Source organism: Ovis aries, chromosome 7, assembly GCF_016772045.2.
Source record: "Ovis aries strain OAR_USU_Benz2616 breed Rambouillet chromosome 7, ARS-UI_Ramb_v3.0, whole genome shotgun sequence".
NCBI lineage: Eukaryota > Metazoa > Chordata > Mammalia > Artiodactyla > Bovidae > Ovis > Ovis aries.
This window is the reverse complement of record NC_056060.1, coordinates 57,576,984-57,590,648: the sequence shown is the minus strand read 5'-3', so window position 1 is coordinate 57,590,648 and position 13,665 is coordinate 57,576,984. Positions and strand designations below refer to the sequence as shown.

Sequence of the window (13,665 nt, the reverse complement as noted above, 5' to 3'; positions counted from 1 at the left end):
TTCTTCACATTTGTTTTTAAAAAGTCAGATGAACTTTACAGGCCCCAAGGTTACTCAACATTCTTTTTAAGATGTTTGTTGTTTAAATCTAATATTGAATGAATGAGTGAGTAATGTCAGTCAAATTGTCTTGGAATGCTTAAATATAGTTTTGTCCTCGCCAGTGCTATAGCCCTGGCTAGCAGAATGGTAGAATTTTAGAACTGAAGAGGAACAGATTAGAAAAGAGGGCAAACAATTGTTCAGAAAGACATATCACAACACTTAACCTCTCTGAAGTGCATATCATTTTCCATTATGTGTTAGTCCACAGTCAGCTGGATTATTTCTTTCAGTTATTTCACATTTAACTGAGTGCCTATTATGTCCAAGATATGGTGCTAGATAAAGCAACATGAACTGGTTTACTAAGTTTACTGAATAAGCTTTACTGAACACCTATTTTACACAAAGCTAGAGTATAGAAAAATTTTTTGGTAGAAGTTAAAATTATAAATGCCAAACTGGGATGAATTGAGGGTTATTTTTGTAAAGATTGATTCAGAAAGGGTAATTTTAATAAGTGGCATTTGGAAGTGTACTTGTTCTTAACACTGTGGACACATATGCTCCTGATAATGCGTGGTTTATTCAGACAATGAATGCTGTATTTTCAGTGGGAGGAGATGTGATGCATCCTGATATTCCCAATAACTTTTTGAGACTGCTAGCAGAAGGTTAGTAAACTATTGCATTCTGCAAAGATTTTAAAATTAAATGTTTTTATTACAGAGTCCTTGGAGAATTTAATGGAAATTAAAATGGTATATCAATTCCTTTGTAGGTTTTGATGATGAAACAGAAAATCAACAATTAAGACTTTATGCAGTTCAGTCTTATCTTACTTTACTAGATATGGAAAATGTGTTCTATCCACAGAGATTTCTTCAAGTTATGAGTTGGGTAAGCAAAGTACATTGACTCACAAATGTTTACAATAATTTTTATAATGACAAATACTAATAATGTATTTCTTCAGAAATCATTTATTTCAGATCTGTTAACTCCTTCAGCTGCCGGTTTTCTTTCCCAGTGGCTATGTTCTATCACTTACCTATTTACTTGTGTATTCATTCTCTCTGCCATCTTACTTGAATAGTCTTTTAAATATGGGTGTTTATTTAGATGCCTGTCTGTGTACAGTGCATTTGTTGTGAATCTATATATGAATATGTGAATACTCATGAAGCTGTGGTATGCTGCCTTTCTATTGTTGCATTCCATGTTACCACAAACTTAAAACAACATACATTTTGTCGTCTCACAGTTTCTGTGGGTTAGGAGTTCAGGTATGGCTTAGCTGGGTTTTCTGCTTAAGGCTTTTTAAGGTTGCAATCTAGGTGTCCCTTGGGGCTGCTGTTTCATCTGAAACTTGATTAGTAAAGGATCTGCTTCCAGGCTCACGTGTGGTTGTTGGCAGAAATCAGTTTCTTGTAGCTCTAAGGCTGAAGGTTTGATGTTCAGACTGTTGACTGTTGGCTGCCCTTGGCTCCAAGAGTTGTCCTCAGTTTCTTGCCATGTGGGCCTCCCAACATGGTGGCTTGCTTCATCAAAGTCTGCAAGGGAGATCATCTCTTTGCAAAGTGAGGTTACAATTTTGTAAAGTATAAATTTACATAATCATATACATCCTGTCACCTTCGTATATTCTTTCCTGTGCATGTGAATGAGCATTTCTCTAGGGGGAGATTTGGAGAAGTGCATCTCTGGGTCATAGGATGTTCACACTTTAATATTTTATGGTTTTGTCAAATGTTAGTATGTTAAATTTTACCCAGACTTTTATTTAAGAATTATTTTCTCATCTATTAGAAAGGTGAAAAGTGGCATAATAAATACCCCTGTACTGTTCATCTAGATTCCCAGTGAATGTTTTTAACCACCTTGCTTTATCTACGTCTCTATATATAGCTGGATCTGTGTATATACAGTTTGTTTTGTTGAGCCAGTTTAAATTGAGTTGCAGACATCATAACGCTTCCCCTATAAAAGAATTCAATATAAATCTCCCAAGAGTCACATTCTGCTGCTGCTGCTGCTAAGTCGCTTCAGTTGTGTCTGACTCTGTGCGACCCCATAGACGGCCTCCCACCAGGCTCCCCCGTCCCTGGGATTCTTCAGGCAAGAACATTGGAGTGGGTTGCCATTTCCTTCTCCAATGCAGAAAAGTGAAAGTGGAGTTGCTCAGTCGTGTCTGACTGTTAGCAACCCCATGGACTGCAGCCTACCAGGCTCCTCTGTCCATGGGATTTTCCAGGCAAGAGTACATATTCATATTAATCCAGTTGTCCAAAATAATGTCTCCTATGACTATTTTTCTATTCCTCCTTACCCCATATCCAGTCAAGGTTCACAAATTGCATTTAGTTTTTCTTTTAGCCTCTTTATTTTACAGTGATCCTCAGTTTTTGTTTGTTTGTTTTCATGACATTGTTATTTTTTTTGGATGAATACTGTTGACTTATAGAAAGTTCAGCATTCTGAATTGGACTATATCTGGTTCAGGTAAACATTTTAGCAAAAATACAACATTGCCAATATGTACTTCCCACTACATCGTATCAGGATGTATATAATATCAGTTCCTCCAATTATTGGTGCTTGTTAATTTCTTTGGTTAAGATAGCAATCTTCGTATTCTCTCCATTGTAAAGGTGCAATTTCTTATTACTAATTTAGAACTAATCTGTGAGGTGGTTCTGTGAGACTGTGTGAACATCTGTTCTTCAGCTGTCTTTCATCAGTGGTTTTAGCATTGATAATCTTTTCCTAAATTGATTGCTGTATTTGGTAGCCATTTGTATATGTTCATATATTTAGAGTGTTTCTTTTTCTACAGGATACAAATCCTGTACGTGTTTTGTTAGATTTATACTTAGATACAGATGGTCCCTGATTTAAGATAGTTCAGGTTAGGGTTAGGGTTAGGGTTCGGGTTCTGGTGATGCGAAAGTGATACAAATTTAGGAGAAACTTCAAATTCTTTTTTTTAATTGAAGTATAGTTGATTTACAGTATTAATATTAGTTTCAAGTGTACAGCATATTGATTCTTTTTTTTGCAAATTATATTCCATTAAGGTTATTGTAAGATTATGGGTCTAATTTCCTGTACTGTTCAGTACATCCTTGTTGCTTATCTATTTTATACATAGCAGTTTGTATCTCTGAATCCCTTATGCCTAACTTGCTCCTCCCCCCTTCCCTCGTTCCACTGGTAACCACTGGTTTGTTTTTTTTTTAAATTTTTATTTATTGAATATAGTTGATTTACAGTGTGTGTTAATTTCTAGCATACAGCAAAGTGATTCAGTTATACATATACATACATATTCTTTTCCATTTTGATTTATTATAAGATTTTGAATATAGTTCCCAGTGCTATACAGTAGGACATTGTTATTTATCTATTTTATATATAGTAGTTTGTATAGGCTAATCCCAAATTCCTAATTTATATCTCCCCTATCCCCTTCCCTCTTTGATAACCATAAGTTTGTTTTCTCTGTGAGTCTGGTTCTTAGATAAATTGGTTTTTGTCACATTTTAGATTCCACATATAAGTTATATCATATGGTATTTGTCTTTTTCTTTCTCACTTGATTCACCTAGTATGATAATTTCTAGTTCCATCCATGTTGCTTCAAATAGCATTACTTTATTCTTTTTTATGGCTGAGTAGTATTCCATTGTGTGTGTGTGTGTGTGTGTGTGTGTATGTGTGTGTATACATACACATACACACACACCATATCTTCTTTATCCTTTCAGTATGTTGATGGACATTTAGGTGGCTTCCATATCTTGACTATTGTAAATAGTGCTGCACTGAACATTGGGATGCATGTATCTTTTCAAATTATGGTTTCCTCTGGATATATATGCCCAGGAGTTAAGTTGCTAGATTATATTGGCAGCTCTTTTGTATTTTTTAAAGAAACATCCATACTGTTTTCCATAGTGGCTTCACCAATTTAAATTCCCACCAATCATGTAGAAGAGTTCCCTTGTCTCCACATTCTCTCCAGCATTTGTTTTTTGTAGACTTTTTGAGAATAGTCATTCTCACAGGTGTGAGGTAATATCTCACTGAGGTTTTTGATTTGCTTTTCTCTAATAATTAGTGATGCTGAGCATCTTTTCTTGTGCCTGTTAGCCAGCTTTATGTCTTCTTTGGAAAAATGTCTATTCAGGTCTTCTGCTCATTTTTTCACTGAGTTGTCTTGTTGATACTGAGTTGTATGGATTGTTTGTATATTTTGGAAATTAAGTCCTTGTTGGTTTCATTGTTTGCAAATACTTTCTCCCATTCTGTAGGTTGTCTTTTCATTTTGTCGATGGTTTCCTTTAGTGTGCAAAAGCTTTTAAGTTTAATTAGGTCCCATTTGTTTATTTTTGCCTTAGTAGACAGATCCAAGAAAATATTGTTACAATTTATGTTAAAGAATGTTCTTTTCTAGGAGTTATATGATTCAGGTCTTACAATTAGATCATTAATCCATTTTGAGTTTATTTTTGTATGTGATGTGAGGAAATGTTATAGTCTTATTGTTTTACATGCAGCAGTCTAGTTTTCCTAGCACCACTTATTGAAGAGACTGTTCCTTTCTCTATCTTAGTCTTGCCTCCTTTTTCATAGATTAGTGGTTTATTTCTGTATTTTGATGTTATACTCTACAGTGTTGCTAAATTCACTTATTAATCTATAATTTTTTTTTTGTAGATTTCTTGAGACTATGTTAAGAATTTTTGCATTTCTGTTTATGGGGGATGTTCTCTTTTTTTTCCTTTTTTTTGTTTTGTTTTTCTTTTCCTACTCTATTTGGTTTTAGGATCAAGGTCATACTGGCTTCATAGACTGTTAGGGAGTGTTCTTTCCTCTTTTATTTAATGGAAAGATAGGGTGTTGTTTTGTCTTCAAGTGTCTTGAAAATTTCCTGTTGTCCTTCCTGTTACTGATTTTAGTTTGTTGTCAGAGAAAATACTCTTAAGATTTCAGTTCTTTTAAGTCTCTTGAGGTTTATTTTATGGCCTAAGATATAGTCTGTCTTGTTAACTGTTCTATGGGTGCTCGAAAAGTATTCTGCTTATAGTTGGGTGGTGTGTTCTATAGATGTTGATTAAATTCTTTTGGTGATGGTATTGAGACCTGAATAAGTTAGATGTAGAAAAGAGACTGTGTAACATAGATCTTTGTTCCTCAAAGTCTCTGTGTGGATCATCTGTATCAGAATCAGATAGTATTTGTTCAGAATGTGTATTGTAGATCCCCACCACAGACATACTAAATCAGATTATCTGGGAGTAGAGTCAGAAATCTGTATTTTTGTGAAACATTTCAGGTGGCTCTTACGCATGCTAGTGTGTGGTAACCACTTATTAAATGGTTATTGGAAAATAGTAACAGAATGTGAAAGTGCTTGTAAAAACCAACATCCAAACTGGAAGTTCAGAAGAAAGCTAACTTGTAAAGATATGATGCTTTATATATTGTTAATAATAAAAATGTGAAAGTCCTTTTTGTATTCACTTCCAGTTCATGTTGTTGTTGTTCAGTTGCTTAGTCATATCTGACTCTTTGTGAGCCTATGGACTGTAGCTTGCCAGGCTCCTCTGTCCATGGAATATTCCATGCAAGAATACTGGAGTGGGTTGCCATTTCCTCCTCCCCAATTCATGGTGTAATTTTGACCTAAAATATGCAATTTTATTTTTAATAATTTTTGTACTGTGAGAATATGCTTGCTGCTGCTGCTAAGTCACTTCAGTCGTGTCCGACTCTATGCGACCCCGCAGACGGCAGCCCATTAGGCTTCCCCATCCCTGGGATTCTCCAGGCAAGAATACTGGAGTGGGTTGCCACTTCCTTCTCCAGTGCATGAAAGGAAAAAGTGAAAGTGAAGTCGCTCAGTCGTGTCCGACTCTTAGCGACCTCATGGACTGCAGCCTACCAGGCTCCTTAGTCCATGGATTTTCCAGGTAAGAGTACTGGAGTGGGGTGCCATTGCCTTCTCCAGAGAATATGCTTAGTATAGATTAAATTTACTCTGCAGACACTTTGTTTAGATTTCTGAGTATAATTGCTATCTAACTTGATGTTTGCATATATTCATTACTTTGTTTTACTTACAGGTGTTAGGGGAGTATTCCTATCTCTTAAATAAGGAAACACCAGAGGAAGTTATAACCAAGCTCTACAAGTTACTTATGAATGACTCCATTTCTTCAGAAACAAAAGCCTGGATAATAGCTGCTGTGACCAAGTTGACACCCCAAGCACACTCTTCTAATATAGTTGAGAGATTAATCCAGGAATTTACCACATCTTTGGATACTTGCTTGAGACAGCATGCGTTTGAATTAAAACACTTGCATGAGAATGTAAAATTGATGAAGAGCTTACTTCCACTTGATAAGAGTTGTGAAGACATGGTGGTAAGACATCTGCATTCTGTCTTTTTAAGGGTTGCATTGTGTTTAAAAAGAATAATTCTTGCATTTGAGATATATCGATAATGTACCAAAATGTAATTTCTGTAGCACTTAAGATGAAGGTTGGCATTTTTCTTATGTTAGTGTGAGAGAGCATTTGAGAGCTTCTATTCAGTTGTTGTTGTTCAGTCGCTAAGTTGTGTCTGACTCTGCGACCCCATGAACTGCAGCACTCCAGGCTTCCTTGTCCTTCACTGTCTCCCTGAATTTGCTCAAACTCATGTCTATTGAGTGAGTGATGCCATCCAACCATCTCATCCTCTGTTGCCCCCTTCTCCTCTAGTTCAGTAGTGATCCTAAATAGTAAGGAAGACTAATCTGTTCTGGAGAACTGCCGTGGAAGGAGTTTATATTCTGTGACAATCTCTTTTAACATGTAATAATTTGAGAAATTAAAAATTTTATCTCCTTCGAACTTCTCTAATATATCATTTTATTATTACTCTCTTTGAGAATGTAAGAAAAGTTTTTCTCCATTTTATTTTATGGATCTACCATCTAAATCTTTACTACTTTGGAAACTGATCACTCACCTTTCCTTCTCCTACCTGCTTTCAGCACCTGCCCCTTTTAGGCAAAGCACTTAGTTACATTTCACCTAGAGTTCTCCTTCAGATTGGTGTGAATCTGAAAACTTCAAGGAGAAAGTCAGATTTTTCAGATTTTTATGTTAGATGTCATATTCTAGAGGAGAGGATGGGCATTCCCACTAATTACGATTCAGATGGAGATGCAGGTTTGATCTCTGGTGAGGGATATCCCCTGGAGGAGGAAATGTCATTCCCGTATTCTTACCTGAAGAATCCCATGGACAGAGAAACCTGGCTATAGTGGATAGGGTTGCAAAGAGTCGGGCATGACTGAAGTGACTAAGCACATTCATGGCTTGTATTCATTTTGAACCTTTGTTCATTAATTTTTTTCATTAGCTCCTCATGGGCAGAGGCCTTGGTTTAACATTCCTGAGACTGTATGAATACATATGCTATTAAGCTAGTCAGTAACTCTACTTCTCTTTCTATCAGTGAAAGAGAAGGATGATGACATAGCTTCATCTATTTAAGAATCTTATCAAAACAAAACTTTTCCAAATTCAGAGTGTGAATGCCAATTAAATTTTTGAGAATTACCTGCATTTCTAAATTATCTGAGCTGATTGTATATACTTAGCTAAATCAGGAGAAGCAGATTTGTGGTTTCTGAGGTGGTTATTGCTGTATCCTCTTGTGTATCTTGTTTTCCTTTCTCACTTAATTTTCTCTTTTTCTCCTTTTCTTCTTATTCTTTTTTCATCTCTTTATTTCTTTTCATTTAACCTGTCTATTCTTGTACTTTGTTGAAATTAAGTTAATTTTCCACAGATTTGTGAAGAAACATTTCTAGGTAGAAAGGAATCAGTTCAGTTCAGTTTAGTTGTTCAGTTGTGTCTGACGCTTTGTGACCCCATGAACCGCAGACGCCAGGCCTCCCTGTCCATCACCAACTCCTGGAGTCTACCCAAACCCATGTCCATTGAGTCGATGATGCCACCCAACCATCTTGGCCTCTGTTGTCCGTTTCTCCTCCTGCCCTCAATCTTTCCCAGCATTAGGGTCTTTTCCAATGAGTCAGCTCTTCACATCAGGTGGCCAGAGTATTGGAGTTTCAGCTTCAACATCAGTCCTTCCAATGAACACCCAGGACTGATCTCCTTTAGGATGGACTGGTTGGATCTCCTTGCAATCCAAGGGACTTTCAAGAGTCTTCTCCAACATCACAGTTCAAAAGCATCAATTCTTCGGCGCTAAGCTTTCTTTATAGTCCAACTCACATCTATACATGACCACTGGAAAAACCGTAGCCTCGACTAGACAGACCTTTGTTGGCGAAGTAATATCTCTGCTTTTTAATATGCTGTCTAAGTTGGTCGTAACTTTCCTTCCAAGGAGTAAGCGTCTTTTAATTTCATGGCTGCAGTCACCATCTGCAGTGATTTTTAAGCCCAGAAAAATAAAGTCAGCCATTGTTTCTACTGTTTCCCCATCTATTTGCCATAAAGTGATGAGACTGGATGCCATGATCTTAGTTTTCTAAATGTTGAGTTTTAAGCCAACTTTTTCACTCTCCTCTTTCACTTTCATGAAGAGACTCTTTAGTTCTTTTTCACTTTCTACCATAAGGGTGGTGTCATCTGCATATCTGAGGTTATTGATATTTTTCCCTTCAGTCTTGATTCCAGCTTGTGCTTCTTCCAGCCCAGCATTTCTCATGATGTACTCTGCATATAAGTTAAATAAGCAGGGTGACAATATACAGCCTTGATGTACTCCTTTTCCTATTTGGAACCAGTCTGTTGTTCCATGTCCAGTTCTGTTGCTATTGAACTGTTGCCGTTGAAAGGAATAAGATAGTGAAATCAGTGTGGGAGGCTGGATAACAGCCCTCCCCAAGATATTCACATCTCAATCCCTGGAGCCTGTACGTATGTGTGTGTGTGCTAAGTCACTTCAGTTGTGTCTGACTCTGCAACCCCATGGACTGTAGCCCACCAGGCTCCTCTGTCCATGGAATTCTCCAGGCAAGAATTCTGGAGTGGGTTGTCATGCCCTACTCCAGGGCATCTTCCTGACCCAGGGATCAAACCCGTGTCCCTTACAACTCCATTCTCAGATGGGTTCTTTACCACTAGTGCCACCTGAGAAGCCCAGAGCCTGTGCATATGTTACTTTATGTGCTAAAAGGGACTTTGTAGGTTTGATTAAGAATTTTGTAATGGGGAGATTAACGTGGATTATCTGAGTAGGCATGATACAATCATGAAGAGAGGAGAAGGCAAAGTAACAATAGAAGCAGAGATTGGAGTGATATACCCGTAAGCCGAGGAATGCCTCTATAAAGAGACAAGGAACCTGTTCTCTCCTGGAGCCTCCGGAAGGAGCTAGCCTTTTCCACCACCTTGTTTTTAGCCCCCAGCAGGAGGAAACTAATGAAGACAGTATAGTGCATAGTGTATATGTCTTCTCCTCTAGTAAGTTACAAGTCTCATGAGGGCAGGTCTTGTGTCTTCCCTTTTCTGAATAATTAGCATCCAACATGATTCTTTAATATATTGGATGCTCAAAAATGTATTCTGTAGTGCAGTGAATTAATAATAAGTACAAATGACTTATATTGTTAGATTCTTAGAGCTGAGGGATTTGATGTTTTAAAAAGCTAGAGAGTTGAGTAGCAATTTAGAATTGAAGTTCTATTTTTCACTTAAAAATTATTTTTAGGAAATGTGGGCTAAAATTACTTATATGATTGTGCAGTTTACTATGTAGGCTCGGTGTTTTAATTCCTAATTTTTGCTTTACTTAGGTAGATGCTTCCTTATCTTTTCTGGATGGTTTTGTGGCTGAAGAACTAACACAGGGGGCAGCGCCTTACAAACCTCACCACCAACGGCAGGAGGAAAAGCTTTCTCAGGAAAAAGGTAATTTTTCATGAGTTTATAATAAGTTACATTGTAGGGACATCACTTTTTCATGCAGCTGATATCATAGTCATGTAAGTATATAACTGAGAAGATTTATTATTCCGCTTTAAATCTGCTTGTGACTTGTTCACCCTGGCCTTATTTGGGGTAAACAGAAAAAAAAAAAGAGGGGTTCCAAAAGTCATAGGTTTCATGTACATAAGTGCCTCAGATCATCCTATAATTTTAAGAACTTGAAGGTAGAATTATCATTTTGGTCACTGTACTAAAGGGCTGACAGATGTTCCTGTGAGCATACCTGCAGAAAAGCTTCAGAAAAAAAATGGTTACTGGTTACTATGGACTAGTGAGTTTCATTTTCATTCTGAACAATCTTGTATATCTAATCAGTGAGTTTAGTAATAGCTAAGAAAGGAAATAATAACTTTATATTTTAAAAATGTAGGATATCAGGGAAAGACCTCTCATGATTTTAGTCAAGAGGAGATTATAGAAATATTTGATGGTAGATGGGATATGAATAAAGGGAGACCATTGACATATATATAGGAATTCAGAATGTTAATACTAAAAAGTTTAATGCTAAAAGGTCCTTTTTTGTTCTACTGCTGCTGCTGCTAAGTTACTTCAGTCGTGTCCGACTCTGTGCAACCCCATAGATGGCAGCCCACCAGCCTCCCCTGTCCCTGGGATTTTCCAGGCAAGAACGCTGGAGTGAGTTGCCCTTTCCTTCTCCAGTGCGTGAAAGTGAAAAGTGAAGGTGAAGTTGCTTAGCCGTGTCCAACTCTTAGCAACCCCATGGACTGCAGCCTACCAGGCGCCTCCATCCATGGGATTTTCCAGGCAAGAGTAGGGGTGGAGTGGGGTGTCTTTGCCTTCTATTCATTCTTTAATGATTTTTTTGAGTACTTATTAATTCAGGCTCTGTGCTAGGCATATAAGTTCAAATAAATGGATGATCCTACGATAAAACCAAAAAGTATAAACATCTATATAATCGACTTGATGGTATTTTTTTGCAGAAGTAGAAGTATTTTCTCTTTTAAGGTTTCAGTTCAGTTCAGTTGCTCAGTCGTGTCCGACTCTTTGTGACCCCATGAACCGCAGCACGCCAGGCCTCCCTGTCCATCACCAACTCCTGGAGTCTACCCAAACCCATGTCCATTGAGTTGGTGATGCCATCCAACCATCTCGTCCTCTGTCGTCCCCTTCTCTTCCTGCCCCCAATCCCTCCCAGCATCAGAGTGTTTTCCAGTGAGTCAGCTCTTCGCATCAGGTGGCCAAAGTATTGGAATTTCAGCTTCAACATCAGTCCTTCCAATGAACACCCAGGACTGATCTCCTTTAGGATGGACTGGTTGGATCTCCTTGCAGTCCAGGGGTCTCTCAAGAGTCTTCTCCAACACCACAGTTCAAAACCATCAATTCTTCAGTGCTCAGCTCTCTTTATAGTTTAATACATTATTTTGTACAGTGATACCTAATAGTGTAGAAAGTTCAATTTTCCGTCAAAGGATAATCAGTTTCCTTCTTATTTAACCCTCATATATTGATAGAATATATAGAGGGGGAAATAAAAATTTTAAATTATAATTCCCCAACCTCTGACTCTAGTGTATGTCTTATGATATCCAAGGTACAGAGTGAAAAATGCAGAGTTCCAGAGTGGGAGACATGGTCCAGTTGCCATATTTCCTTATTTTCAAATGTTTGGGGGTTATAAGTTGCTCTTTTTTTTTTTTTTTGGCTGTGCCTTATGGCATAGGGGATCATAGTTCCCCATCAGGAATTGAATTTGTGCTCCCTGCAGCAGAAGCGCACAGCCCTAGCCACTGGACCACCAGGAATTCCCCATCAGTTGCTGTTATTACTGCAATTCAAGGCTAGAATAGGGAAGGGAAGGTAGGACAAGGGGCCTAATTTCTGGCACTTCCTGACTTCTTTCTTAAAATAAGTTAAGTGGCTGAGACAAATATAATAGCCCTGAAACTCCTCAAGCTAGTATATTAATTTGCCAAGTAACATTTTAATCATAGATTCATTATTATAAATGGAGTTAAACTGTCAAATTAGGCTCTTCCTCTCTCCTTCCAAATCTATTTCTTACAAGTTCCCTAAGGTAGAATTGAAATTTCATGAGCCTAGACTGTCTGTTCCATCATGGAAAGGGAATCAGTTACAAGACAGGACATAGTAAGTGCTTTAGTAAGTACTTGAAGGTAAGTTATAAAATCATGCATCTTAATGATTTGATGGCAATGACAGGAAGTAAAAAGCTGGTGAAAAATAGGTATTTTCAGCCTAAAAAGTTGTTAATTCTGGAATCTTTCAAGTGTCAGTTGGTTCTGATACTGATCTTGTTTGAAATTTTTATAAATAATTTATAGTTAAATGTCACTTTTATGAGGGATACAGTACTTCACTCTCTGGGGTAGAAAAATGCCAAGCATGTTAACAACAAATTTCAGGAAAATATTGTAAGATACTAAGAATTGGCAAAAATAGGTGGGATAGTGAGGAACAAACTTACTACCAGTTTATACCCAAGAGAAACATTGAAGAATCAGTGTGGATTATTCTGTTAAAAAAAAAAAAGATAATGGCATCCAGTCCTATCACTTCATAGCAAATAGATGGGAAAAAAAGTGGAAGCAGTGATTTTATTTTCTTGAACTCCAAAATCACTGTGGACAGTGACTGCAGCCATGAAATTAAAAGACACTTGCTCCTTGGAAGGAAAGCTATGATAAACCTACATGACATATTAAAAAGCAGAGATATCACTTTGCCAACAAAGGTCCATGTAGTCAAAGCTATGGTTTTTCCAGTAGTCCTGTACAGATATAAGAGTTGGACCTTAAAGAAAGCTGAGCACTGAAGAATTGATGGTTTTGAATTGTGCTGGAGAAGACTCTTGAGAGTCCCCTGGACAGCAAGGAGATCAAACCAGTCAATCCTAAAAGAATTCTACCCTGAATATTCATTGGAAGGACTGATGCTGAAGCTCCAATACTTTGACCATCTGGTGTGAAAAGCTGAGTCATTGGAAAAGACTCCGATGCTGGAAAAGATTGACGATAAAAGGAGAAGGGGGCAGGAGAAGATGTGCTGGTTAGAGAGCATCGCCGACTCAAGAGTTTGAGCAAACTCCAGGAGATAGTGGAGGACAAGGAAGCCTGTGTGCTGCATGCGGTCCGTGGGGTCAGAAAGAGTTGGACACCACTTAATAACTGAACAGCAGCAGCAACAACTCCTGTCTACAAACTTAAGGATTTTTGAAAACCACATCAAGTTGAGACTGTTGGTCTCTCAAAAAATAAAATTAATAAGAGCTGGGGGTAGTCAGAGAAGTATAGCCAAATGATCAAGGTATAAAAGAACTGCAGTACAAGATTAGATAAAGAAGAAATGTGCATATAGTCAAGGCCTCTAAAGTTGTGAAGGATACAAATAAGTTAAATACTGAATTACTTATGCCCAGGATAGTTTATATTTTAATTTCTCACCTGGATTTTTCTTGGTAGCTCCCAACTCCCAAGGACTCTCTCTGCTTCTGGCTCATGCTTTGTCTTCTGTATGAATTGCCCTTCATCTGGCTAACTTCTACATATCCGTTAACTTTCAGATCAGCCATCTTCTGTCTTCTCCTGACTCTCTGTATAGCATTATTCTCTTCCT

The 13,665-nt window shown here is 37.6% G+C and overlaps 1 protein-coding gene across 1 annotated transcript in view; it reads left to right on the top strand.

Moving 5' to 3' along the window:
• AP4E1 (adaptor related protein complex 4 subunit epsilon 1) overlaps positions 1-13,665 on the top strand; it is a 70,231-nt gene that overhangs the window by 34,729 nt on the left and 21,837 nt on the right. Inside the window, exons 12-15 of the mRNA XM_004010615.6 lie at positions 604-716; positions 824-942; positions 6,171-6,473; positions 9,870-9,984. Coding sequence (XP_004010664.2) covers positions 604-716; positions 824-942; positions 6,171-6,473; positions 9,870-9,984 — 650 coding nt within the window. The remainder of the gene's footprint in view (positions 1-603; positions 717-823; positions 943-6,170; positions 6,474-9,869; positions 9,985-13,665) is intronic.